This window comes from Gasterosteus aculeatus, chromosome 9 (assembly GCF_964276395.1).
Source record: "Gasterosteus aculeatus chromosome 9, fGasAcu3.hap1.1, whole genome shotgun sequence".
Lineage (NCBI taxonomy): Eukaryota > Metazoa > Chordata > Actinopteri > Perciformes > Gasterosteidae > Gasterosteus > Gasterosteus aculeatus.
This window is the reverse complement of record NC_135696.1, coordinates 17,416,459-17,442,000: the sequence shown is the minus strand read 5'-3', so window position 1 is coordinate 17,442,000 and position 25,542 is coordinate 17,416,459. Positions and strand designations below refer to the sequence as shown.

Here is a 25,542-nt window from a genome sequence, read left to right as displayed (position 1 = left end):
TAAAATGGTTGCTCCATGAAAAGTATCTAGTTTAGTCTTTTGAACTGTCAAATATTGCAACACCAACATCAACTAGAGCTGGAAAAAATTCAACTTATGTTTACCAATGTAAATAAGTGATGTTTAATTCATATATCACATAATGCTAAGCTATGTGACGCACTTTGTTCATTTACTCTGACGCTGTTAAAAGGATGTATGGCGTATAACCCAGTTGACTTGGATCGAGCGTATTTTCTATTCAGTCCAAACTTGTTAGCTCACTACAGCGAGTTTTGTCGCTTGGTCAATATCTATTCTCTGTATGAACGTTTCTTTGCAAATGTAGCGAAGAAAAATCCATAAACAACTCAATGTGATTGCAGTAACATTTGTATCTGCCTGGCTGATCTTTATCTACCGTTTTTAAACGTTTTATGTAGCCTGTTTGATATGAAATGAATAGACCCGTGTCCTCTAAGGCGTCCTCTCGCCCACTCTGTGATTACGGTGCACTTTTAGCTAGTGCCATGCACCTGAGAGAGGAGGCTGTTTGGTGCATTAAAAGTATTGATGCTCTGACTACAATGCTAGTTTCCACAGGTTTAATCTTAAGTTTGTTAATAGAAAGAACGCGTGCTTCTCCTCGCCTGTCAAGTCAAACGTGTCGGTAAACCGTCACCCTGAGGTGACTTGATTTAAAAATCTATATATTTCATCCCCTCTGCCGTCTAGTTTGATGGGATCCACGTGGTGAGTGGCTCTCTGGACACGTCTATAAGGGTCTGGGACGTGGAGACGGGCAACTGCATCCACACGCTAACGGGGCATCAGTCCCTCACCAGCGGCATGGAGCTCAAAGACAACATCCTGGTCTCTGGCAACGCAGACTCCACCGTCAAGATCTGGGACATCAAGACGGGCCAGTGCCTGCAGACGCTGCAGGGTGAGTCCGAGTTTGGATATTGTAACATTTATGCATCTGAATTCCAAATTCAAAGCACATCCGTGGCCAACACCCTGCACTCAAAATAGAGTCGACTGAGCCGGCGGCTCGAAGCTGGAAGCAGAAACACGGCCTGTGTTCATTTCAGTTACAGTCCATTCAATGACTAAAATACCTACTTACATTTTCTTTTTAGTATATTTTAGTATGTCCAGAATGTCGCACCATATAAAAGACAATTAAAAGCACTCAGGATGGGACTCGAAAGTGAGCGTCTGTGCGTGTGTGTGTGTATGGGATGGGGGGGTACGGAGCTGACACCTTTCGGGCCCGCTGGTCCGCATTACGCTCATTTCTATAGATCCGAACCCGTTAGCAGCAGCAGCACTGGTGCCTCACAGGAAGATGGAAATCCTTTGCTGAATAGCAGCAGCAGCGCCCCCACCTAAATGCCCTCATTAGCAAACTGCCACCCCGCATGCTAGTTCAACAAATACCAACAACCCCCCGCCGCCAAACAAAGGGATGCCCCAGTGAGAGTCTGGAGACGGAGGGGAGGGACAGAGAGAGGGTCACTGCAGTGAAGGGATGAATTGGGTCAGCGGACAATTTCGTGGCGTTCATTAGCGTGTTTGGATAAGACAAAGCGCCGACAACAAGGTCGTCACTGTCATCTGAAGGCAGCAGAGGTAACGACGCAGCGGCCTTTGTTGTGCTAATGCCGGGTGGGGAGGAGAGGGGCGGGCATGTTGGGGGGGGGGTTGTCTACTCGAGAAAATAACACCGCCTTTGAACTAACCAGAGACGGAGAAATATGGGACAGCTTGTTGATGGTGAGATTTGAAAGCGGATTCTCTCCGAATGGGTTGTCAAAGCGGAGAGAAATGCAATTTGTCAGAATCAAAGAGCTGTTATAGCAACCTCCAGTAAAATAAATAAATAAATCAAAGCAGTTAATTTGCCAGCACTTGATTCTGCGCTTGTTGTGCTTTGTGTCGCCCTAATTGATATAATTAAGATATCGTTTTCAAGCCTGTAGGGAAATCTCAAGTCGGTGCACGCGTGGCGTCACAAATAAAGTCACCTCAATGAAGTGCTCTAGCCGCCGCCATCTTCACGTAGTGTGGCTTCCTGCCAGAGCTGCTGAGCCGCCGTGACAAACGGAGAGGGGGGGGGGGGGGTTCTCCCTTTGTCACACAGGCTTTGGTTCGGGTTTGTTATTCTGGATCCATGTCTCATTTTCTCATTTATTCCAAATGACTTGCTCCGAGTCCTTCTAAGGATCCGTGTCTCTGTCCCGCTCCAGGCCCCCACAAGCACCAGAGCGCCGTGACGTGCCTGCAGTTCAACAAGAACTTTGTTATCACCAGCTCGGACGACGGCACGGTCAAACTGTGGGACCTGAAGACGGGCGAGTTCATCCGAAACCTGGTGACGCTGGAGAGCGGCGGAAGCGGCGGCGTGGTGTGGCGCATCCGGGCCTCCAACACCAAGCTGGTGTGCGCCGTCGGCAGCCGCAACGGCACGGAGGAGACCAAGCTGCTGGTGCTGGACTTTGACGTGGACATGAAGTGAGGGGGGGGGGGGGGAGGAGGGGACAGCGAGAGGGGAAGAAACAGAGCGGGGACGGGAGACGAGGCGCCTAGAAACCGGAGAGCCAAAGCCCAGAGAACTCTGCACCATCCACCACCACCACCACCACCACCCGTCCTCCACCCATCAACTCCCGGGCCCCTTTGGGCTAAATGTTACTGACGGAGCCACAGACCCTCAACCCCCCCCCCCCTGCCCACCCACCCTCACTCTCTCTGCCACCAGTTAGCGGTGGAGCCGGAGGGGATCGAGGAAATGAGGCGGTGGTGGGGGTGGGGGTGGGAGGGGCCTGAGCGATCTGTCCCGATTGGCTGGGAGGAAGACGAGAGGAAGAACGGACTGACTGAGAACGACGGAGCTCTTCTGAAGGGACTCTCCGCCCCTTTGTTTTGGGGTCCGCTTTGCACAGAGACTTGGTTTCGCGCAAGCCTGACATATTTTGAGATGTACAGAGATATATTATTTTTTAACCCCCCCCCCCCCCCCCCCCTTCCCTCTCCCATCAACACAAACGCGCACACACACAGAACACAAAGGCCAACCGAGAGACATTCACTGTAGGAAAAGATTGCGGCAGGTGGGAGGCGTTTAAAGGTACATTTCCACACACAGACACACGGTTGCACCTGAGGAGCTGCGATTGTCATTCGGCTCCATTCACGTCACTGTTTCCGTTCTTATTGTTCTCCACTCGGTTTTCTTTACAATATCGCACACAAACACAACTGTGAATTTCAACATCTTCTTGGTTCATCACATGAAAGGTTTTTTTTTGTTTGTTTTTTTGTTTGTTTTTTGCGGTTGCCAACAGCAACAAATCCCAGTATTAATAACCTGTTTAGGTTTGCTGTCATTATGTCACAAGGGTTTTTCCTCCTCTTCTTTAATTTGAGTTGTTTGTTCTTCCTCCTTTTTCTAAATACCTGAGTTTAGAGCTCCGTCTCCTCGCAAACGTCAGTGCTGTCCAGAGAGTTGCAGTCTAGCCGGGGAGGGGGGGGCAGGGCAGTAGTGGGGGGAGCAGTAAAGGGTCTTCGCTCAACGTGCTGTAGACTAATGCCCCTGACCCCCCCCCCCCCCCCTCTCGCCCTCCCTCCCTCCCCCTCGACCGTTTTCCCCCAGTGGCCAAACTGTATTTATGCTGCTAGAAGAATGGAAACAAGAGAGAGATGGAACTTTTACTTGCTGCGACGTTTTAGTCCCAGGCAAAATTCCAAATTGAACTCTATATGTTTGGACTTTAAGGAACAAAAGATCACAAAAGATAACATCCAACTTTTCTGTTTTATTTTGTTTGTTTTTTGCCACTGAAACTTGAGCCAAACGTGCCTCTACGAGGCTGAGAGGAGGGAGCGCGTCCGACGGACACCGGCGGGATCGCCCGCTGTGAGGAAAGCGAGGGGGATGGGCGCTGTTGGCGTGTGCGTGCATGAGTGCGTGTGTTGGCGTGTTAACGGGCAACTTGCAAAACACATTCCTTTGGGGGAAACGTACAAATGCAACGGGCCGGCAAAAAAGAAGAAAACAAACTAGCAGATGTATCGATTTTTAACACGTGAATGAAAGAACTGTCCGTATTTTGTGTGCGCGTGTGGGTGTGTGTGTGTGTGTGTGTGTGTGATTGTTGTTCAATTCAAAGATGTCTGAAGCAACAGAGGAGGCCATCACGAGCATCGACCGACGGGAGTCTCAGTGTTACATGTGTCGCAGTCGGAGCCTCGAGGATCGTCAGTGGCAACAAACGTGAACAGAAACATTGTAGCCAAACGAAAAATGGTCTCAGTGTCCAAGCGTCACAACTCAAGCTGAACTGTGAAAGTGGTATAACACTGTATATTAAAAAAGAAAACAATCTTGCTCTATCTCCTCTCGTTGTTTTCTTCTTCTGTTTTAATTTATGATCTGGTTTGAGAAATCAGATTTGTTGCAGGTGTTTTATTTTTTTTTCAGTTAATGTAAACTGCCTGGCAAAAAAGAAAACAGACCTTTAAAGGGATTGTGTATTTGTTTGATTCACTTAGAATTTTATTTTCTTATAACTTAAGTGCAATAAAATGTGGGTTTTTCTTTTTTCATTTCAAGCATATCGGTTGTCTGTTTTTGTTACCTGTGTGAAGGCATCTTATATGTTCAATAAAGCAAATTATTTGGTTAATTACATCAAATTACATTGCAGGTTTTTTAGAGACCCAATTGAACATCCACCCTCACATTCAGAAAAACCTGGTAATGTTTATGGGGTAGAATTCTTTGTCAGTTCAACTCCCCCTGGTTTGATTTAAAAAAAAAAAAAAACATGGATCTCCTCAAATAGCAAAAGCTCACAACCTCCAGCAAGCTCAGTCTCATTGCAACGCTCCAATATACGACCTGGAGATGCAAATTTGGGCTTCGTGCAAAGAATTACATTACAGGTCATTAGTTAGTTAGCGTTAGCAAACGCTTTTATCCAAAGCGACTAACATTACATTTTTAAGACATGGCTTTTTTTTTTACATTTCTGGGCCAGGGAGCAATTAGGGGTGATGCGTCTTGCTCGGGGACACGTTTACTTGGGACATGGGGCAGCCGGGACTCGAACCACCAACCTTGCTTTGAAGGCATGTTCTAAAAACGTTGGCATCGGATCGTTGTGAGAGATGAATTCCCCGCATCAAATACCAAACCTTTTCTTAAAAGCGCCATTATGAGGATATACTTTAGGTAAACCGTTGTTTTCTTGGCACCAAATCTGAGTCCAGGTAACCTGAAGGGGAAGGAACATTGATCTCAGATATGCTCTTAATTCCCCAGAGAGCACATTGCTTTCGTGCTGCCCTACACCACGAAAGATGACCGAAGAGAATCACACCCTCTGGGGGGGGTTTCTTTCCCCCTTCCATCCACTCCGGTATCCGTCATGAGCCCATACAGCTCGCTGCAGCAGCGCTAACTGAGTCTGTGCCGCGGATTCCCTTTCTGCCTGTTGCCTAGCGATGGCTCGTCTCCGGCCGGGCCTCCGTGTGCCCTCGCAGCACAGGCGGCATTGTGAGGAAGCGGTGATGGCTGTACATCCTCACATGAATGGACGCGTGGGGGAGTTTCCACTTCGGTTGGCACGGTTACGCTGAGCGGCTGTTTGTTCCCAGGCCGGCGTTGGTGTGTGTAGGCAGCAGATCCGCTCCACTGGCTGCTCATGGAGGGTCTGCTTTACACGATCTTTGTGTTCTAGATGCGTTTTTTGATCTCGTAGATGGACACACAACGCTACAAATTCATGATTTTAGGGTTAAACCATTTAAATCGGCAACCACTTCAATGTAATAAATTCCTTGGTGGCAGCTTTTCTAATGTGCTGCTCGTTTTTGGACCATAATGGCTGTAAATGAAATACATTCCTACCTTTACATCCTTATACTATGAAGTTATGATTATTTCACAATTTGTATTACTGTGCATATGACACTGACCTTTATCACTTGGTTTTTAACTAATTAACTAATTTCTATACGTTTTTCACATTACAATAGCTTATGTCTTTGACATTTGAAAGTCATGGCTTTCTAAAATGCTGTAGACTTCATACACTACATCTACTTTTTGCAATACATTGTTTTATGACATACCAAGACAAGTACATGACTATAGAGGCACATTATGTCAAATCGTCATTAAAATAGCACAACATATATCTGGCATAGTCATAAAAGGGTGTTGTAAAGTAAATTGCAAGAAAACCCTAACAAGACAAAGTGTGATGGAAAAGGTTTGCTACATCTTTATTTGTTTTCATTTTTGTATAAATTATAAAACACTTATGGCATTGGACAGAATGCACATCGACATCGGGGAAGGAAGCGAGGGGATGCTTTCATCGACAGTCAGACAAACGCGTCTGAAAGTCTGGACGAGGTCGGATGGAAGCGGAGCTAAGCCTGCCCGGGCCCGAGGCTATTTCACCAGCCTGTTGACTCGTGGCTTTTGTCAACTGGCAGGAAATGTCAGGCTGCCCAGCAACTGTTGTGCCCACTTCTTTGAAGAGACCTGGCGCCATCCGTGCTTCCCAAATGAAGCAGCACTTGAAGAAAAAAAGTGTAAGTGGTTAGATGTCATAAGTCCCACAATTTCCTTCTTTTTTTTGAAAAAGTCATACCATAGTGTGTTGACTAATACCCACGAAAAGTCTATCCTATACTATACTACATATATGTACATTTATTTTAAAGTAATTGTATGGCAAGTCATGAAAAGCACATGCTAAGACATAATATGTAAAAAAAAAAGTATTTTCAAAATGTTTTTTGACCTCGCTTTTTCTGCCATTTTTTGACATTGACATATTTTTTTACATTTTTCCCATTTTTTAAAATCTTTTTTTGATAACATCTTTCCGACAAAACATTTTTTGTCCTAATATTTTTGGGACTTTTTTTTTTTTTACCTAAAATATTCGGAGATTTTTTGACTTGACAATTTGAACCTTTCAAAACATCTTGAATATTGAATAGTGTTTTTTACTTCTTTTTTTCCATGACATTTTTTGACCTAACGTATTTGAACTTTTATAAAATCTGTTTCTTACAGGTATGCTGTGACAAGATCATCTGGAGTAGGAGACACTGATGAATGCCCACTGGCAGGTCTTTAATGAACTTAATTCCAGGATGTGATGAATCATCTCCCTCCTTGAGGTTATTAGCCATTCATCTAACTTACGCTCACGGCCTCTATTGCTCTGCACTTTGCCTTGATGAATGAACGTCCCTCTCGCTGCTCTCGCCTCTTGAATGAACCGCGTGCGCCACCGAATCCTCCACCAACAAACGGCACGCCACGGACATGAGGGATCGAACAACGATGCTGCCCAGCAGAGCAGAATTTGATGGTACGGGAAGCATTTAAGGGGTTTGGCCGTCAAGATGAAAAAAGAGAGGAGGGAGGAGGGGTGGAGCTCCCAAACCTCATTCCATATCCCTCCATCTCTTTGTTCCGTAATCCTGCCCTGCAGCCTCGCGGCTCTTCTCATTGCCAGTAGATTCTCAAAGGGCCGTAGCATTAGCAGTGGTAGTGTTTCACGTCTCCGCTTAATCCTATTTTGGACCTTTTGTCGTAGCCCGAGAACTAAACAAAGGAGCACTTAATCTCCATAACCTCTTGTCAATGGAGGATGCCGAACGGACGTACAGTGCTGGAGCTCCCCATTGATCCACGCGGAAGCACAGGGGAGGTTCTAAAGCGCCTTTGTTTCCTTCAGGGAGCTGATGTTGACCATTCATCTTGACGGCCGCCCTCTAGGAGGTCAGCGTGTTCACTCAACTCAACTGAAAGTGTGTGAATTTGACAAGTCTGACCTTTTTGTCCTTTGCACGCGTCATGCTCCCGGAAAAATCTGTGCTGCTTCCAAACGCGGTTTGAAATGCCGGGTTCATCATTGTCAAAATTGGCATTTTGAATGAACTCCTCGGGTTTGCTCACAGCTCAACCAGCGCACCGGATCACGTTTCGAGTTTCATAACGAGACGTTTTCTCTCTCGCCGTTTTCTCTCTCGCTCTTCAAACCAGGCGAGCTTAATAACAGGCGGGTGACTAGGAGGCAGGCCGGGTCAGCTGGAGACTCTGATTGCCCTGATGGGATTTATGACACTTCTTCAGCATGGAGCAAGAGAAACCGCAGGGATCGTTCACTCGTATCACCCACAATCCCACGGACCACCAAACGCTAGACATTTATTTCAAATCCAAATGTCTGAATAAATTACCAACCGCGGGGGGGGGCTGAAACAAAAACATTCTGTTTTGACGAAGCGGGGCAGCAACACAAATATGGTATCTAGACTTTCAACACTGTAACCAGATAATATAGCTTTATTATTATCTAGACATACTTTAATCCTAAAGTCGTTTTGTTACTCACCCAAGAGGTGCTTCTCTTCTGTCGCATGCATTTGTTGTTCCCACATTACGGTGACCTGAGGGTCATCGGGGTCACCTGGATAAGTGGGTTATGTCGTGAATTGGTGTTAAGCTGCCTGAGGAAGGAAGATTTCAGGATGGTTTTATCTGTGAGTGAGTACTTCCAGCACCACGACCCCAGGAGCTGGATAATTTATCGCTTCTCCACAATGTCGTTTTGGGAGCAGTAATGACATTTCTGATAGAAACAAAAAGCGCCGCATAGTGGGAGATGCTCTGTGTCCACATGTGTACATTCTAGTGCTTCTCTGATAAAAGACAGAAATAAAGGGCCCAATTCTCACAATGTGGCTTTAGCCCCAACGTCTAAAATGGAACCAACTGCATTGTGTGTCACTTCATCTGCCAAACATGTCCCCTCACCGTGGCTGAATAACAGCTGAAAGATGGATGAGTTACAATCGCACACAGATTGCAACCTCGGGAGGTGCAACGCGACACTGTGTGCGAGGAGCAATTAACCTGCGAGGCTGCTGTTATCTCACATCGCAGTGCGTTGAGGCCTTAGGTCATTTACTCAGAGATGCACTTGAAAAAAAACACCTTTTTCCTCACTAGAAGTGGAAAGCTCGGCCTGTTTGGTTGGTTTTTGTTAGCTATTGGCACCGCGTACAAAAACAACGGAAGGAAGTTGCCCCGGCGCTTTGTCCCGCCAGCAAACCGTGTCGGCATCGTGACCTCGAGTTGGCGGGATTAGAAAGAGGAAGTGTGTTTTCACCGTGGAGGCAAAGGAGCATTCAGCTTCGCGCTAAACCGGAGCCCATCTGCAGCGGCCGCGTGCGTGGGCGGCGAGAGTATGGCGGCGGGAGGAAGCCAGCGCACACTGCTATGGAGAGGAGGGCACGCGCTCGCTCGCCGTCCAGCGCCACCTGTCTCACTCGGGTAACCGACGGGCGCCACGCTGCGTAGATGAGTAAGCAGCTCCACCCCGCCGCGTCGTCCTCAAGTGCTAATTAATGCGGTGAGTTATAATAATGGACATGGAGGACGTAATAAAGGACACATCTATTATGTTTGTCCTTAATCTGGAACAGAATTGTCTCATCTCCAGCTAATGTTTAATGCAACCGTCTCCCCTTTGAAGCAGTCGCGTGCTCCTGTTTGTCTGTGACAGACGGCCCGATGCCCGAAAAACCTCCGGCGATGTTCTCCCACGCCGAAATGTTTAAAGGTTATTTTAGTTTCAACTTGTGTCTAACTTTCATTTATCAGATTGTTTTAATCAATAATGAAAGCGCTGAACTCGCAGTTTGTTGGAAAACCTGCAAGCGCTGTATTTCTAAATGCCTTTTCACAAAAAAAACAAATCCGAAAAAGTTGGTGAGCTGGTAAGCAGTCCAGATTGCCAAATGTAAATTCACACGGTTGTATAGTGGTATAGAAGAGTAGTAGCTTGTAGTTTTTTATGATATGATCCCTTTAAACAACACGCCCTTCTTTAAATGCCTGTTTTCAGTGTGAGACGCTGCTGAAACTGTTCTTAATGTGTTTTGTCTGCATCCTTTGTATCTTTAATATCACGTGAGTCCCGACCGAGATGAACATCTGCTCGGCCAGTTGACTAACACAAGGAGAGCAAGAACGAGAGGTCCGTCCATTGGACTGCAGGGTATAGCCAGTTCCCCTTACCAGGGTTATCTAGGTTAAATATGATCCAGAGGTGGGGGGGGGGGGGGTGCAAAGGAGCCATTACTTATACCAGGACACTAATTATACTCACCATGTACAGTGATTCCCAAGACCGCCGAGATGATGCGCTTTCATCGGGATCACACTTCTCCCCACGAGGAAACGCTTGGGACCAGTACGAGTCTGCCAATGGCTCCTGTCGAGTGTAACAGGATGGTTATTATCCTGTTAGCGGTCACAGCAGCATTGAATTGCTTTTGTCAACATGTTCAGTTTAATTTGAAGAGGATAATCGCATAGAAGAGCAATTAAAAACGCTTTACGGGGCGATAGGAGTTTGTTGAAACATCGATACAGACAGACAAATCATATATTCACACAGAAGCAGATGAAGATTGTGAACCTCAAATCAACCGGCAGGTTCTAGGTGCATAAACACTGAGATCTCAGCCGCCAGATTTAGACTGAGCTCTGGGGATTCTGTCGGGTGACCTGAGAAATCTGTTCTGGTGGATAAATTGGAAGCATATCAGAGATACACCTCTGGAGCCAGACCGCTAAGAGCTCCGTGCACCAGGAGAGGGATCTTTAAATCAATTCTGTACGCAACAGGTAGCGAATTTGAGAATTGGAAGACCGAAATTAAGATGCAAGTGGCTACATTTTGAATTAAGCACTAATCCAGCGGTCTTAACGGTTACTCATCCATCTGTGTTGAGGGTGAGTTAGTTAGTAAGTTAGTGCAATAGTTTAACTTGGACTACAGTAGGAAATGCAGTGAGAATTCCCTCCAGTCATACGAGTAGCTAAACAACCACAAACCACCAGCATGTATGTAGAGATTTGGCTCGCTGTCGAAGCCCGAGACCCCCCCCTCCCCGAGCTAGCCTGTAGCTTCAAGGGTCGAGGGGAAGTGGGGGAGACTGGAAGGTTAAATTCTGCCCCTTTATACGACCACTTGTCACCATGTGACCGACGCTCCCCACTGCAGTCACCGGCGGCGACTCCTGAGCAGAGTGGATCCGCTGATTGCGACCCTGAGGTTGCGGTTTCATGCGCCGCTAAAGGCCGTGAGCTGCGATTGTTTTTGCCAAGGTCGAAAATGAACCTTCGCGCTCAGTTCAGAAGCTTGTTTTGATGGCGGCGTGATCTCAACTAGACCCGGAGCCCAGAGATGAAAGACGAGCGTCCGCGGGATGATAAATGAGCCTCGACCCCCCCGTCCTCCCCCCACGACCTCAGTGTGACCCGCAGTCACTGCCGTTCTCTTCTCCGCTACGTTATCCCCGCCACCACGTGGCTTCCCGTCGGCGCGGTACGATGCCACGCGCTCTCTCCGGCAGGCCGGTGAAGCTTCCAAGTCGAGTGATTTACGTCGCGTAATCATTATTGATTCTCATTGTTCTCCATTTGTCTAATCACCTTAATTGCTGAGATGCTATTTTGGAGAGAAGACGATCACAACCGTAATAACCACGGCGCGTCTGCTAATCCTTCACCAAAGCTACTGGAGAAATGTATTTTCCTTTTAGCGTTTTTAAATTTTTTTTAATCTCAATTAATTAGTTACATCAAAGGAGCAGTCTCACTCTATAAGCAGGGAATGTAATTAGGCAGTAATGAAGAAGAAGAAGAAGAAGAAGAAGAAGAATGCTGCTTTCACTTCTCTGTGACACTAAAGGTTTGCGTCACATCAATAATCGCACGTCTTTTCTTTTTTTTTTGTCTTTTTCTACCTCCTTTGGGGAGTTGATCAGCTAGTCGCTGGGTGAAGCTTCCCTCTCCCTTCCCTCCTCCCCCCTCGGGTGAGATGAGACATGCAGGGTAGCAGGAGGGGGGGGGGGGAAGTGCTGCTCCTAATGACAAGTGTAGCAGAGCTCCAGCTGTCAAGACGGCTCAACTTCAAAGGGGGCGAACGAGAGGAGAGGAACACGGCAAACACGGGCGTGAAGAACGCGCCGGAGCGGCGAGCGTCTGCAGGAGGAGAAGGATTCAAAGTAAGGCCACGTGTCCTCAAACACCCGAGTAATCGAGTCCCCTCATGAAGAGGGTACGTCGCAGCGCTCACCTTTTGACGGCTGCAGGTCTTTGCGTTGTTATAATGGTAATTAAGGAAAAAACTGAGGCTTTGCAAACGCTCCGGACCGTCTTTCGATTGATGATAACGACGGTAGCCCCCGGCTGCGTGAGGCGCCTCGCATGATGAACACAACTGATCAAAGCCCCCAAATATGAAATGTGAAGATTAATGTTTCAGATGAAAGCGAGAAATGAGAGAGCGAGAGAGAGAAAGATCCTGAAAAAGACTGCAGATGAGCAAATGTATCAGACATCTTAGGGGGGATCGGAGGAATCCGTGGCAGACTGTTGGCAGGCTCGTGTCGTCTGAGCCGGGGCTCTTACATCAACCGCACCGGAGGACGACTCCTTCAGATAGTACAAAAAAAAAAAAAAAGACACCCACGTGTAACAGCCAAACATTCGGCCTGAAAACATGATTCCCCCATGTGGCCCGCTGCTGCCGGAGACACAAGAAGGCGAATAGAAGGATGTCAGTCTGTCAGACGAGCTGACATCACCAAACATACAGCATCGTGTCTGCATCAGAGAGGAAACAAGAGGGCGTCCTGGTTCTTGACAGTTTTGCACACAAACCTGACTTAAATTGTTTGTGTGAGACTAAACTTTGCTTGGCTGTGCATTTGGGACATTATGAGTTCTAAAAAAAAAAAACAGTGCGTCTCTTTCTAGTCATTTTCCATGTTTTTATTCCTCCCTCTTCGTTATCGCTTTGCGTCTCATGTTGCATCGTTTTGTACTTTTGCTCCTCGCGTTGCATCATGTGCCGCCCGTCCACAGGAAGAGAGCGCTTTGCATGAGAGTGTGAATCACAATATTCCATCTTCTGTTGTTTTTCTTACCGAAAAAAATACACAAAAACCCGATTGAGCGTCCCATCCTTATGTTGGCGCAGCAGTTCACAGGGCCATTCATTGCCCTCTTTCATTCACAGCGTTCCCTTGAACCAAAGGGAATGATTAAAAAAAAAAGCCTCGACTGGTTTGGAGAGCTTCTGATTCTGCAGTCGTCCCAGACTTCAATCTGCCTGTAATTGAAAAGTTTTAATGAGGTTCAGCTGAGCTCAGCTAAAGCGCTCCAGCTTGACTCCGTGATTCCACGTCGGGCTCGTCTCATGGAACAGGACGAGGACGCGGACGTGTGAATTTCCATGCAAACAACCCCTGTGGAAGCAGCTCTTCAGAGAGGCTTTTTTCCCCCCCCATCTAGTTTACATGTTGTGACATTAAAGATTTAATGCAAATGGGCTGCACGAAAGCAGTTTAGATTTTACATTTCGCTATGTGTGTAATTAGTTGCAGCTCATTCAGAGTTAGAGAGCAAAGGAATGAAAAACAATGCATGCATATTGCATTAGGGAGCAGACGGTCGGGGAGGAGCGTCATTAATCAAGGATACATAAACACAGCTCATAATGTTAATCCAGTGCTCATTTTCAAAGCTGCGGCCACTTATAATGAGCCACATATTTCTGGAGAAAGATGCCAGAATATTTATTAAATGATCTATCCGTACATTTTTTCAATCCGGGAACATGGAACAAGAGTTCTACAACCCCCAATGCAGTGAGAGTAGTATGTCGACTCGCGTGCTTTTATCCCACATGCAGCCCGGTGGGATTCTCCGTTCCTCACACGTCCCCTCTCACTGCTTTGGCTTATAGGTGCATGTATGTTTTTCTTTTTTTTTTAATTGTACAGGTGCTTCAGATGAAGACCGGCTGCCTTCCTGGGTGCATCAATAGCCACTGGCCCGAAACGCCTTGAATTCATTTGCCAATGATTACCTCCAGGTATCCGCTTGCTGCTTGTTTTTCATCTGCAGATCTATAATGCAAACCCTCTGCAACAGCTCCACAATGTGTGTTTGAGTGTTGTTGTTGTTTTTTGTGCGTGATGCACATGCCGGCTATAGCTTGTTGAAAAATGAGCACCCCCGGGCGCTGAGGGGGGGAAAGCATGAGACGGTAAAGAAACCGGAGGAGAGAAGAGGAAATGAACAGTGACTGTGTGTCTGTGCATTTGTGTGTGTGTGTGTTTGTGTGTCCACACGGGCTCTTTTTCTTGGACAAAGGAAGCAAAGGACGAAATCTGCCAAAAATAATGAAGGCCTAACGAGAAGCACCGTTCAATGTGGAGAAAAGTGACAGTGTCCCACTGATCAATACTCGCTGGATCCTCTTCTGTTTGCACAATGCCCACATTAACTCAGTGGCAAGCCCCTTACTCTGCATCCAGTTAAAAGATCATTTTGTGCTTCAGTGCCACTCATTGTGCTTTTAAAAAAAGACAACAAGACATAGGCTGAATGAAGGAAAACCAGATTCAGGATGCTTGACTGGTACATTTGCTCGATCGCGTGGGAATCAACGCTCCAATATCCTGTTGCCGTTTTGCCTGAGAGAATGAAACAAAAAAAAAGACTATCATAAGTCTAAATGAATCTATTTCCATAATTCTCCACAGCTATTCAGTTTTCTTCACATTTCCGTGCTGGGGGAGCCACTCGGAGCCTTTCCTTACCCATCTCCATTACCCTCAGCCTGTCAGGAGGCGAGCCGAGCAGAACGAGGAGGAAGGAACAGCGGCTGTAATGAGACAGACGATAACAAAGCAGGGGACGGAGAGACGCCGATGACTGAGTGAAGATCCAAATAGCCTGAAACGAGGCCCCCCCCCCCGTCCTCCTCCGTCTCACCAGCGCAGCCTTCGTAGACTAATCTGGAACTTTTCCGGCTGAAATGACAATTAGCTGTTGTCCACGGCGATATCGAGCGCAGCACTACATCATTCGGCGAAAACTATGAATTAAACATGGCCACTTACCTCACTGGTGGCGATGTGATGAAATTCAGTCTTGTTTTTACATGTTATTTGATTAACATGGCGGCCGCAAGCATGGGAGATGTTGGAGTGATAAGTGGGTAACTGGGAGGTGAAATAAGCGTCAGTATTGCTAATTCTCTGCGGAACGCTGCTGCCTTTGGCGAGTGGAACACTTGAAATCATTCATTTTGCAGTACTGAAATAAAATGAAACAATTCCGGTGCTTCCAGCCGTTGCTCTTTTTGTCTCATTTAATGTCTGCTCCTTTGGGTTCATTTGTGTGGCACCGTTGAACCTTCCAGTCTGTTTTTCCTGCAGATGCATCCACAATGAGTGACAGGTCCTCGGCCCGCCCACCTGCTGTTTGAGCACCTGCACGACTGCAAACAGGAAGCTTGCACTTTCTGACAAAATAAGAGGTCCAATCCTACGAGAGTTCGGCCCGTTTTCCAGCGTCCACGCTAAGCAATTCAAATGACGCCGCATCCGTGATCGGCATAAGTCTGCTGTTGTGATGTGTGAGCTGATCACAAGGCGACAGCTCTGGATTGCGTCGACCACTCGGGGATCGGATCTTACTTCCAAGTTGTTGCTTTTAAGCAGCTAATGTCCCAAGAAACACTTGCAGTGCAGTCAAGCCTCCAAAGTTTACCCGACCTGTCAAGCACTTTTTGATCATTTCCCGAACATGAAGCGCCCTTGTTCGCTACAATGAGACACAATGCGACGTGACAAATTCAACCTCCCGAGCATCGAGGCAGGTGATGCCGTTTGTTCTTTCTCGAATGAAAGAAACTTCGTCACGTAATTCGACCATGTCGAGAGTTATTAGCTGTTCGGCGTACAATTAGGGATCAGTCAAGGTAATTGATTTAAGATCTAGACCAGGTGCACACTTTGGGAGAGTCTTTCCTCAAAGGAATTCAACATCTTAGTTTGACCCACGTTGAAAAAGTAAATCCGCACTCAAACAAGCTTTCTTTGTTTTGAGTCCTCATTGTGTTTTTGACTATTATGCACTATTGACTCTTCAATCCACCACCTGCAGCCATGAAAACTTGAGATAGACAAACTCCTGAAAGTCAAAGTTGCTGTCAGGATCAACAGCAGGAACTAGAGGAAATGTAATATTCATGTTCGGGCCTAAATAATAAATCCTACAGAAGAAGAGAACGTCTCGCTGCTTCCCATCAACGGGCCATCAAAGGAGGGAAACTGTCACTGTAAAAAATAAAGAAACATGTAATCAATTAACCATCAGTGCCAATTAATTACGTCCTCTTACATTTCCAAAAATAGTCCTCATCTAATGGCAAAATATCATTAAAAGATGAGGCTCGGTTTTCAGTCTTTGTTCCCGTTTCCTTTCTGATCGTCTGCAGCGAGCGCTGCTGTATCGTACAGTATCATCGCCCCAGAAGGGAGCACAATGGCGTCCCCGGCTAAAACTCCCCCACAATTGGCATCCATAGCTCAGTAACGTGAGTGTGTGTGTGTGTGCGTGTGTGTGTGTGTGTGTGTGGGTGTGTGTGCGTGTGTGTGCCCTGCCCGAGCGTCTCACTCTCTCTCAGCTGCTCTGACAGCTGATTCCGTCTCGTAGGCCTCATTACGAGCCCCTCTGTCTCTCCCCCTCTATCCTTCCGACCAAGCCTGATCTTTGACTGCCACCCAACATTTCCTTGCCGGTGCATCTGCCGCTGCCGATTGGCAGGTAATTACCAGACAGGTGACGGCAGCCGTTTTTCCAAGAGTTTTTTTTATTTTGGGTTTTTGCTGAAGTTCTTGGAGCGGGATGCTGGGGCTTGACAGTGCAGAGCATTTAGTTCCGTCTTTATGTGTGCAGAGTTGTTAGTGCCGCTCCACGTCCTCTCGAGCCATCTTTGATCCGGTAACTGGAAAGCGGGGGGGGGGGGGGGGGCTCGTTTTCCATCTTAACCACTGTTATTACATCGGGAGAGGCAAGTAATTGCTCAGATTCAACCGCATGTGAGGCTATGTGGGAACGTGGAGGAAGAAAAATGAAATAGCGGAATGAGGAGAGAAGATGAAACAAAGGCTGAAGAAAAAGTCTGCGAACAATGAGATACTGAATTAAAGTGACGGTTTAGAGTCAAACGCAAAGGGTATTTTGACGGCGTCTTTCTTGTGTTGGGAGGAAAAGCTCAAACGAAAGCGGGTTGGACTGCGAGAAACAAAGCGCCGTGGAAGAAGTGCCTGAGAGTGTTGTTATCTCGTGGATGCAGGACAACACATTTCACATTGAAACCAGTGATGCTGCAGGTTTTGCTTGGCGGACGCTTCAGATATCTGAGGAGTCTGTTGGTTGAAATATTTAACGTAAACCTTTAGAGCAGCAGTAATGGTGTGTTTGGGCACTTGAGGATGCCGGAATGAAATGTTAAGACAAAGAGGACATTAGCATATAAAGTTATTGTGATGACTGTTAGCAAACAGTAATACACAAAGTAAAACATCTGCATGCATTTGGAGTATAAGTGAGAGTGCGACAGTTCCTGTCTTTGAACAACAACTCCTGAGGACAATATGTGGATCTTTAGCAGCTAAATGCACCACTGTGCTCGCCACCAGCTGGTTTTATAACGTCGTGCGCCTGTTAGGTGCTCAGCATGAAGCTGCTGATGGACAACAATGAGACCGTAATGAGACTGAACCCAAACTGTGCAGCTGCAGGCAGTGACAAGCGAAACATTTAGCTGAAAGTTGCAAAAAAAAAGCTGAGGAAAATGTGTCATTTTATCCAACTATGAGGATTGTTTCAAACAAACACATTAAATGACCTCCAGCAATTAATCAGTGCAATATTCCCGGAGAATAAAAACGACATCTGGAAAAACAAGATGACACAATATTGTTTTCATTTGAACTCAAACCCTCCATAGTACAAAAACAGTACATCGTTGATAAGTCATGCCTCAGCGGGCCTTCATATCCATGATGTCAGCCAGCCTGTTCCGCCTCACCTTCTCCTTCCTGGCCCTTTGTCTTGCTAATTTGTTGTAATTGTTGTATGTGTGTGATCCGGTCGGGTTTCTGCAGGTCGCTCCACCTCATTTGTCTCATTCACAGAATTAACACATTGAACCAGCATTAGCTGCGACCCATTAGCTGCGCTCTTAGCATTAGCTCCTCAGCATTAATAGTGGCAGAGATGCTCACTAAGAGAAGGAGAACACGACAGAGCAGCATTTAGCATAATCATGTGCGCCGTAATCAGGAAACCGGCTACTCGTGTGAAATGTATTTCTTAACTTTTGAACTTTAAACACATATTTTAAGTAAGCTTGTGTAAGCAGATAAACTACTGCTAAAAGCGAGTCATCTGTTCCTGTGAAAAGGTCTGTGAGGCCCTCGAGATATTTTCTGAACAACACGAACAAGATGAGTCTCTTCTTTTCACTCGGCACACGCTTATTGCAGGCTTGGCCCTTCGGTTACGTAAGACTCTGTAGCCTTTATTTAGCCCGACAAGGCCCTCATTTGAGGTGCAGCATAAATGATGCATCGCTCCGAGTGACGCACGTAGACACAAAAGCGGCGGAAAGGTTTCCCGCCGCGGCCGCCGCTTTGGGCGCAAGCAGTCGCCACCAGGCTGAGTCACAGACTTGACCGCTCGAAGGACGTCCTCTACTTAAATTGTGTTGCTGGAGCCTCCTCCCGAGAGCTGGCAGGCCAGAAAGCAAGCTCTCGTTTTCAGGGGCTGTAATTCAAATATCAGGCATTCAAGCGTAAGAGCAGAGCTCAGACAAATGTGCTTCCGCTTCGCAAAGAAAGAAGTCTCTCTTTGAGTTAAACATTGATGCTCCTCGAAATGTTGAAAAGTCCCAGCGGACACACACACACACACACACACCGAGGCCGAGGCAAATCCACTTCAACAAACACCGCAGGAGGAGAACTGCTGACTGTTCTGTTTCCGGCCCGAAAACCACGCCGCCATCCAGACACGTCATCTACCAGCCAGACGGCGCCCCCGCTGACCCTGAACCTGATCCTGATCATGAACCTGATCCTGACCCTGACCCTCATCCTGCACCGTTATCATCTCCAAATGACAGCAGTCTCTCTGCTCCTCGCTCCATTCGGAAAAGCAACCGGCAGCATCCAGCGGTGCGTCTGAACACATCGACGGGGGTCGACAGACAGAAGGACGTGGTCTTCATCAGGAAGCACTCGGTGCCCTGATTGATATGCCCCAGTGGTCCTCATCCAGGCTGCAGCTTCTTCTCTACTGCTGCTGCTGCTGCACTGGAAGGGATGGTGGGGTGGTGGTAATTGGGGGGGGGGGGGCGCTTCTCTTTAAAGCTCTGAGAGAACAGAACGGAGCGGCCCCCCTGTGAGCTGAACACACCTGCAGATGGGAAACTGTTAATCTCACATTAACCGGCCTAAATGATTTTTTTCTTTGGGCTGCCACTCAGGAAACAAGTCTGTTTTTAGTTTTTTTTTTTTTTTTTTTGCACATCTTCCTGCCACGACATCTGAGAGGTCAAAAAGCCCCCGGTTGCGATTGCGTTCGACAGTCTGAGTCTTTGATCTGCGGCAGAGGAATGGCAGCTCCCTGGCATTGCATCCTTGGTGATGCAACCAAGAGAAAGACACCGTCACCCAGGTGTTTGTGTGCAGGCTTTCATCTGGTTGTCTATTTGCTTAAGGTCACACGCGTTCCCAATGAGCGGGGGGGCACAGTAATCAGGGACGTACTTGAGCGAGCAGACATCACGGGGGGGGAGGGGTTTGGATCCTGGCGGTTTACGTAGACCACAGCAGATATGTGCCCGGTGGGCCTAATCAACAACAACAAAACATCATATCTTATCTCGATTTGCTAACAGCCCCGATTAATTACGCAAAGAGCTCGTGTTTCGTATGTTTTGGAGAGCCGGGTAAACGGATGGAAGGGTAGATGCGCTCGCTGTAGCTCGAGAAGGAGAAGAACAGATGGGACGTCGCTTTCGCTTGTTTTTTTCGCTGCGTCGGTTCGTGTTCGGTGTCCCGCCAAGACCGCCAAATGGCCCTGCTGGGGTTCCGGTCACAGCGCTCGGGCAGTTGATGGCGGCAAACTTTGTTAAGGGGGAACAAATGAATCCGCCAAAGTGCCGCTTCGGCCACGCGTGGTCAGATCATTGAGGGCTATGAGGCCATTAAGCGTGTCCACTCTCACATCTGCATGTTGCTGTCGATGCGGGAGGAAGCGCTTCTGGGTCGGACGAGCACATGGTGGGGAAAAAAACAACAACAACAAAAAACACTAAGCCCCAATCTTTGTTGCTGGTGTGTGACCATTACGTTCCAGTCAGTGAGCTCAGCGATCCGTCCCCCCCCAAAAAACAAATGTGGCTATCTTTAAAAAAATACAAAAGGTTCAAAATATTTGCTGTTGTGAGGGTACGATGAAAAGCATCCAATGTTTCTCCCCGTCGTCTCTCTTTAACTACACACAACTTTGAACTACTATTTCCTCCATCACAGGTCAAAATATCCGCTATATTTAAGTACTCGCAAAACTAATGACCCTCTAATGACCCATTGCTTTTATTGGCCTTAATTTCATATTTTTTATGCAAATGTATAATCTTTGCAAAATCCTTCATCAGCTCCCTTCTCTCTTTTCTCACACACAGTAGATGCATTTTCTCTCTCACTGTCCGTGATCCTCTTCTGTTCCTCATCTATCGTCCCTCGCTCGTTACCCACTTGCCAAAAATGCCACTATTTCATATCTTTGAGTACATCTGGGGAAAAAAGGGCTCCCAAGGCTCCCATCTAAGTTGAAAGCGATTTTTTTGATATACCGCGGAACAATTTCATGCCCAATTCATTTGTTCCCTCGGTACTTTAATTGTAAACCATTTCCAAATCCACTTTAAATTCCCCACCATCTAATATCGTAAGAGTGGTGGTAGCGATTCTTTTCAAAGCTTAAGAGTCTGCAGGTAGAAACTTAGTATTTTATTACGCACCCTAAATTACAGCCATTCAAATCACTCTTTTTTTCTTATTAAGCGAGAGCTGAAACTATAAAATATGAATCGATTTAGAGAAACATCTCTCATATGAACTAATGATCCAAAAGCTAAACTTCTATCCTCGTCATTGTTGAAGTGAATTTCATAGACAGTGCAAGTGTTTCACTATCAGTTATTGAAGCATTAGAATTCCACATCTCTCGTCCCAAACCCCTTAAACCTCGCAGCCTGAGTGCAACCATGGAAGTTTTTATCCCATGAGCCGTCTTCGGAATTCGCAGGCACGTCCGGCCCGAACGGCCCGAACGGAACCCGGCCTCCGGAGAAGAGAAGAGCCGCGGCGACACAAAGTTTATCCGCGGATCTCGAGCTTCGACGTGGAACACCGCCGGGTTCCACTCATAGAGCGACTTTTTGTTCCCATCACGTTTGAAGAACGATTCAGCGATTCACCTGTACTTACATACCTAGAATGATTGGAGGGAACCTCCTTTTAAGGCAATGCATTCTAATTCCAATGCATTGCCCAAAGGCTGCTTCACTGTAATTCCTTTGAGATATCTCTGAATTGTTGCAAAGAAGTTGCTCTGAACCCGACCCGCACGCTGCACTGCACACGGTTCTCCTGCAGCTTGTTTTGAGTCCCAGGAAGGAAGAACAGCGCGGTCTGTGTCAGGCCTGAGAAACGCTCGCTCTGCGTGCATTTATGGCTCCGCTGCGGGGAAGGAGAGAAAAAACCAACACTGTGGCGTGTTTGTATTTCCCCAAACCAATTATGATGCTGTGGCGCTAAGGAGGCAGCGACAGTGCCCTTGTAAAATAGACACCAAGGGCAGAAGGGATGGGGGGGGGTGGAGTTCACATCTGCTGAGTCAGACTGGTTTGGTTTCAGGTTTCACATGTCCAACCGTTCATTCCAAATATCGATAACAATACATCTTGATTCAATGCAATGATCTACATTCATTTACAGCCCGCCAATATACTGTAATGTAAGAGTGTACCACAATATCTAGGTTCATTATTCAAAACATCTTGTCTTCCATGAAGAAATGCTTTTCACCTGATTCGCTGATTTTGTTGATGCCTTTGCAGCATCTGAGCTAAACTCAGGAGATGTTCACCTCTAAGAAAACTTTGTTTTCCTGTAGAGATCTTTAAAAAAAGGGTTGAAAACAGACGTTTATTGAAAGTTAAAAAAAGGGGCTGTAGTGGTGAACATCGCAGTGTTTGACAATAACCGTTAGAATGTGAGACGATATAAACTGGTGTCTTAGAAGTGACCATAAAAGTCAAACAGAAGTAGCTCTCCTTGAAATACCACCAGTGGTTCAGGACACTCAATGTTAAAGTCAATAAGCTGTAGATGGTAAGAGGACTGCTGCATACATTTTCAGCTACGTCATTTACTTGGGTGACCAAAAAAAACAGCTTCCAGTTATTTTTTAATGGCATTGCATTCATTCCTGAAAACCTTACAACAGTAAATTGACAGACCAACTAAATAAATAAATATTCCACAGTAGAGAACTATTTTTAATTACCACTCCTGAAATCAACTTAATAACTTTACTGACGTGTTGCTCCGTATTTGGTATCCAATCATCTTAGCCTCTTTCTGTTCGGCAAAGTGATTAGCTGATCAGAAGATGCACCGCGTTTCCCGTCTGCAGCAGATTACAGTATTCATCACCGTATTGAATCACTACTGATGGACTTTTTCCAAAATCAGGAGATGCTCATTCAGAGCCTCTCCAATCAGAAAAGCCCGTTAAATCCATGCTTTGCCCGGAATTGAACCATAATAGGACCCCTCTTATCCCCGCTAAACAAGGACACGCAGCTTTAGTCACCGACGCACACGGACACTCTGTAACGCCTGATATTAATGCACCTATCAGGTTTTAATTAAAAGATAAACCCGGGAGGGGTTTAACAAGAGGCTTAATTTCTCCAACAGACGAATGCACACCTGTTCCCTCGGGACGTGGGGGGGGGGGGGGGGTGGGGGGGGGATGTGGTGGGGGGTCGTCTTGATTAGATTCTATAGCTGATAAGGAAAAGTGAAGAGGCTCATTACAACAAGCTGCTCGAACCCGACCAGCAAAAACAACATCTCGTCTCCTTCCGTCAAACAAGTCCAAGCAGTTTAATGACTAATAACTGTGTAATAATTCTAGAGTAAGTAGTTCTGGGGGGAGGGGGAGGGGTGGCAAGTGAGTGATGGCGGCACCACAGCTGTTCGCACCACTGGAAAAATACCATGCGGGCATGAACAGCATGAACAGCATGCAGACAAGTGCTTTTGCAATTAGTAAATGCACCAATTTCTCTGATGGCAATGCTTTAGTAAAATGATTAAAATGGCAAAAGATTAGAAGATTAAAGGTAGACTTTTGATTCATCCGATATATTGACACACGGTATTTATGATATAACATTGTTAGAATGTTAGCATCTCTGCAGCACTTGTATTAAAACCACTTGTCCCTCACTGCAAAATGTAATGCTGTCTAAAACATTACTGTTTAAAACAGCCAGCCCTTCCTCTTCAAAATACAGCAGCTATCACGCATCTATCAGTGATATAAGTGCCTTAGAACATGTATTGCTTTAAACAGGATTTGTGTAGCCAGACACAGGAGGTCGACAGCTGCTTTTTTACATCGCGACAGAAATGCAAATTATTTAGATTTCCCAAACACATTTGCAAAAACTAATTCCAGTTGGTTAACTCCAACATCGCTTTTTTAATGGCAACAATAAACATATACGCTGCGAATGAAGCGTCCGTTCAGCTCTTTGCGGTCAGGCTTATACGCCTCGCGGGTGGAGAGTAAAAAGAGAAAGTTCCGATCCGCTATGCTAAAACACGCCAGAAAAAAAGAACGCACTCACATCATTTTTGTTCCTACCAACAGTTACTAACAGCCGGGCTTTGCAGTTACATCCCGGACAAGTTTTGACTAATTGCGTGATCTCAGTCGTCACTGTTCAAAAGGCCAAAATGTAAATTTGCTGAGGATGTGTGCTAGTTAGATAAAGCGGTGACGATAACGCAGCAACGTGCTTCGGGTTCTTTGCGTGCAGCTCGGCAGTGTTCTGAGCAGACTGGGTGGCGTGTAGCAGATGAAAGATTATTTGTCAGTCATGAGAGATTTGAGACTCGACTGTCAGAAAATGAGTTGTGAGCATCTCTTGTAATTAGCAGCAGAGGTTCATGCGTAGAATCCATGTGTTGCTGCTTCCTGCCTAATGGAAAAGCCGCTTGTCGGCGTTTTTCCTTTTTACCATCTAGAAAGACACATTAAGGCACGAGGCATCTCGGGATGAATGTCCTCCTCCGCATTCTGACAAATGACACTTTCAGACAAACTAAAACTTAATCCATTCGCACTCGCGTTATTATGACAGCCAGCGTATATTTCTGCATTAACAAAGAGGGAAAAACAAATTCCCCTCTTGTGCTAAACGGCACTAATGACTTCCTGGCTCTAGGTTTTCTCTCTGTTTTCCTCTCAGCAGCCAACGGTGACCCTCCTGCATTTTAAGCCATCGTTACGCATCGGAACGCCGCGTGGCGCTCTGCGGGAACCAGAGCCGCGGCAATCAATGGCCGCCACCAACGCAGGGCGGCGGCGTGTCCTCCCGTAGCCGTAGCTTGTCTGTCGCTATCCCAGCACCTTCTAAATAACCTTCTGGCGGGCCCGGGCCAGACGGATGACTTTCCCAAATGAGGCTCCCGCATGACGCCGGGCCTTAAATCAATGGCGGTGGCAGGCGTTGAAATGAAGCCCCTGAAGCGTGCGCTCACGGTTTTACCGTTCAGAGAGTTGGAAGCTGCACCTCCCCACATATGTTAATATTTTATCATTCCGCTGTGAGGTTTTTGTTGCTGTGGGCAAACCTACGATCCCGTCCTGACCAGGTTCTTGATGATTGATCGCGTCGTACTCGCCGGACCTGGTTTGAGGTACAAATTACTTTTCTGTTGTTTTGCATCACTTGGAATGTAAAACTGAATGAGTTTTGTTCCACAGTTTGGATTTAAATATTTGTTGGATGGCAGAACAGTTTTTATATCTCCCATGGATGAACACACACACACACACACACACATAGTTCCCTTACACTCTAAAACTACTGGCAGGAGTAATGTGTTTCAGAAGGAAGACTCCGGCCTTCACGTTTGGCCTTTTGTAATTTGTGCTGGCAACTGTTATTATTGTCCTGAAAACCACCACAGCAACTATGACAACATCTATTCTTGATATTTCACTATTTCAACATTGAAACTTGCCAAATAATACCTTGTCTCTCAAACTGTGGCAGCAGGAAAATCCATAGAACGTGAATAAAGAAAACAACAATTTACACATGCAGCATTCTGTGAAGCTCTTATAGGCATGTGTCTATAATTACTGCCCTGGTAAGCACATTGTTTGTCAACAATTTGTGAGCATTTGATGTCCTGCATGCTGGGATAGACAGAGGCTCTAACCCGCTATGTTGGGGCTTTTATTGAGATGCAAATGATGTCTCGGGGATTTTAGCT

The 25,542-nt window shown here is 46.5% G+C and overlaps 1 protein-coding gene across 2 annotated transcripts in view; it reads left to right on the top strand.

Annotated features, from left to right (window-relative positions):
• The window catches only part of fbxw7 (F-box and WD repeat domain containing 7), a 78,492-nt gene extending 73,812 nt beyond the window's left edge, over positions 1 to 4,680 (top strand). For both annotated transcript variants that reach the window (XM_078109169.1, XM_078109170.1), the window contains 2 exons: positions 715 to 925; positions 2,232 to 4,680. In XM_078109169.1, the coding sequence (XP_077965295.1) occupies positions 715 to 925; positions 2,232 to 2,500 (480 nt within the window). In that variant the 3' untranslated portion in view covers positions 2,501 to 4,680. The remainder of the gene's footprint in view (positions 1 to 714; positions 926 to 2,231) is intronic.
• Positions 4,681 to 25,542: the final 20,862 nt, after the last annotated feature.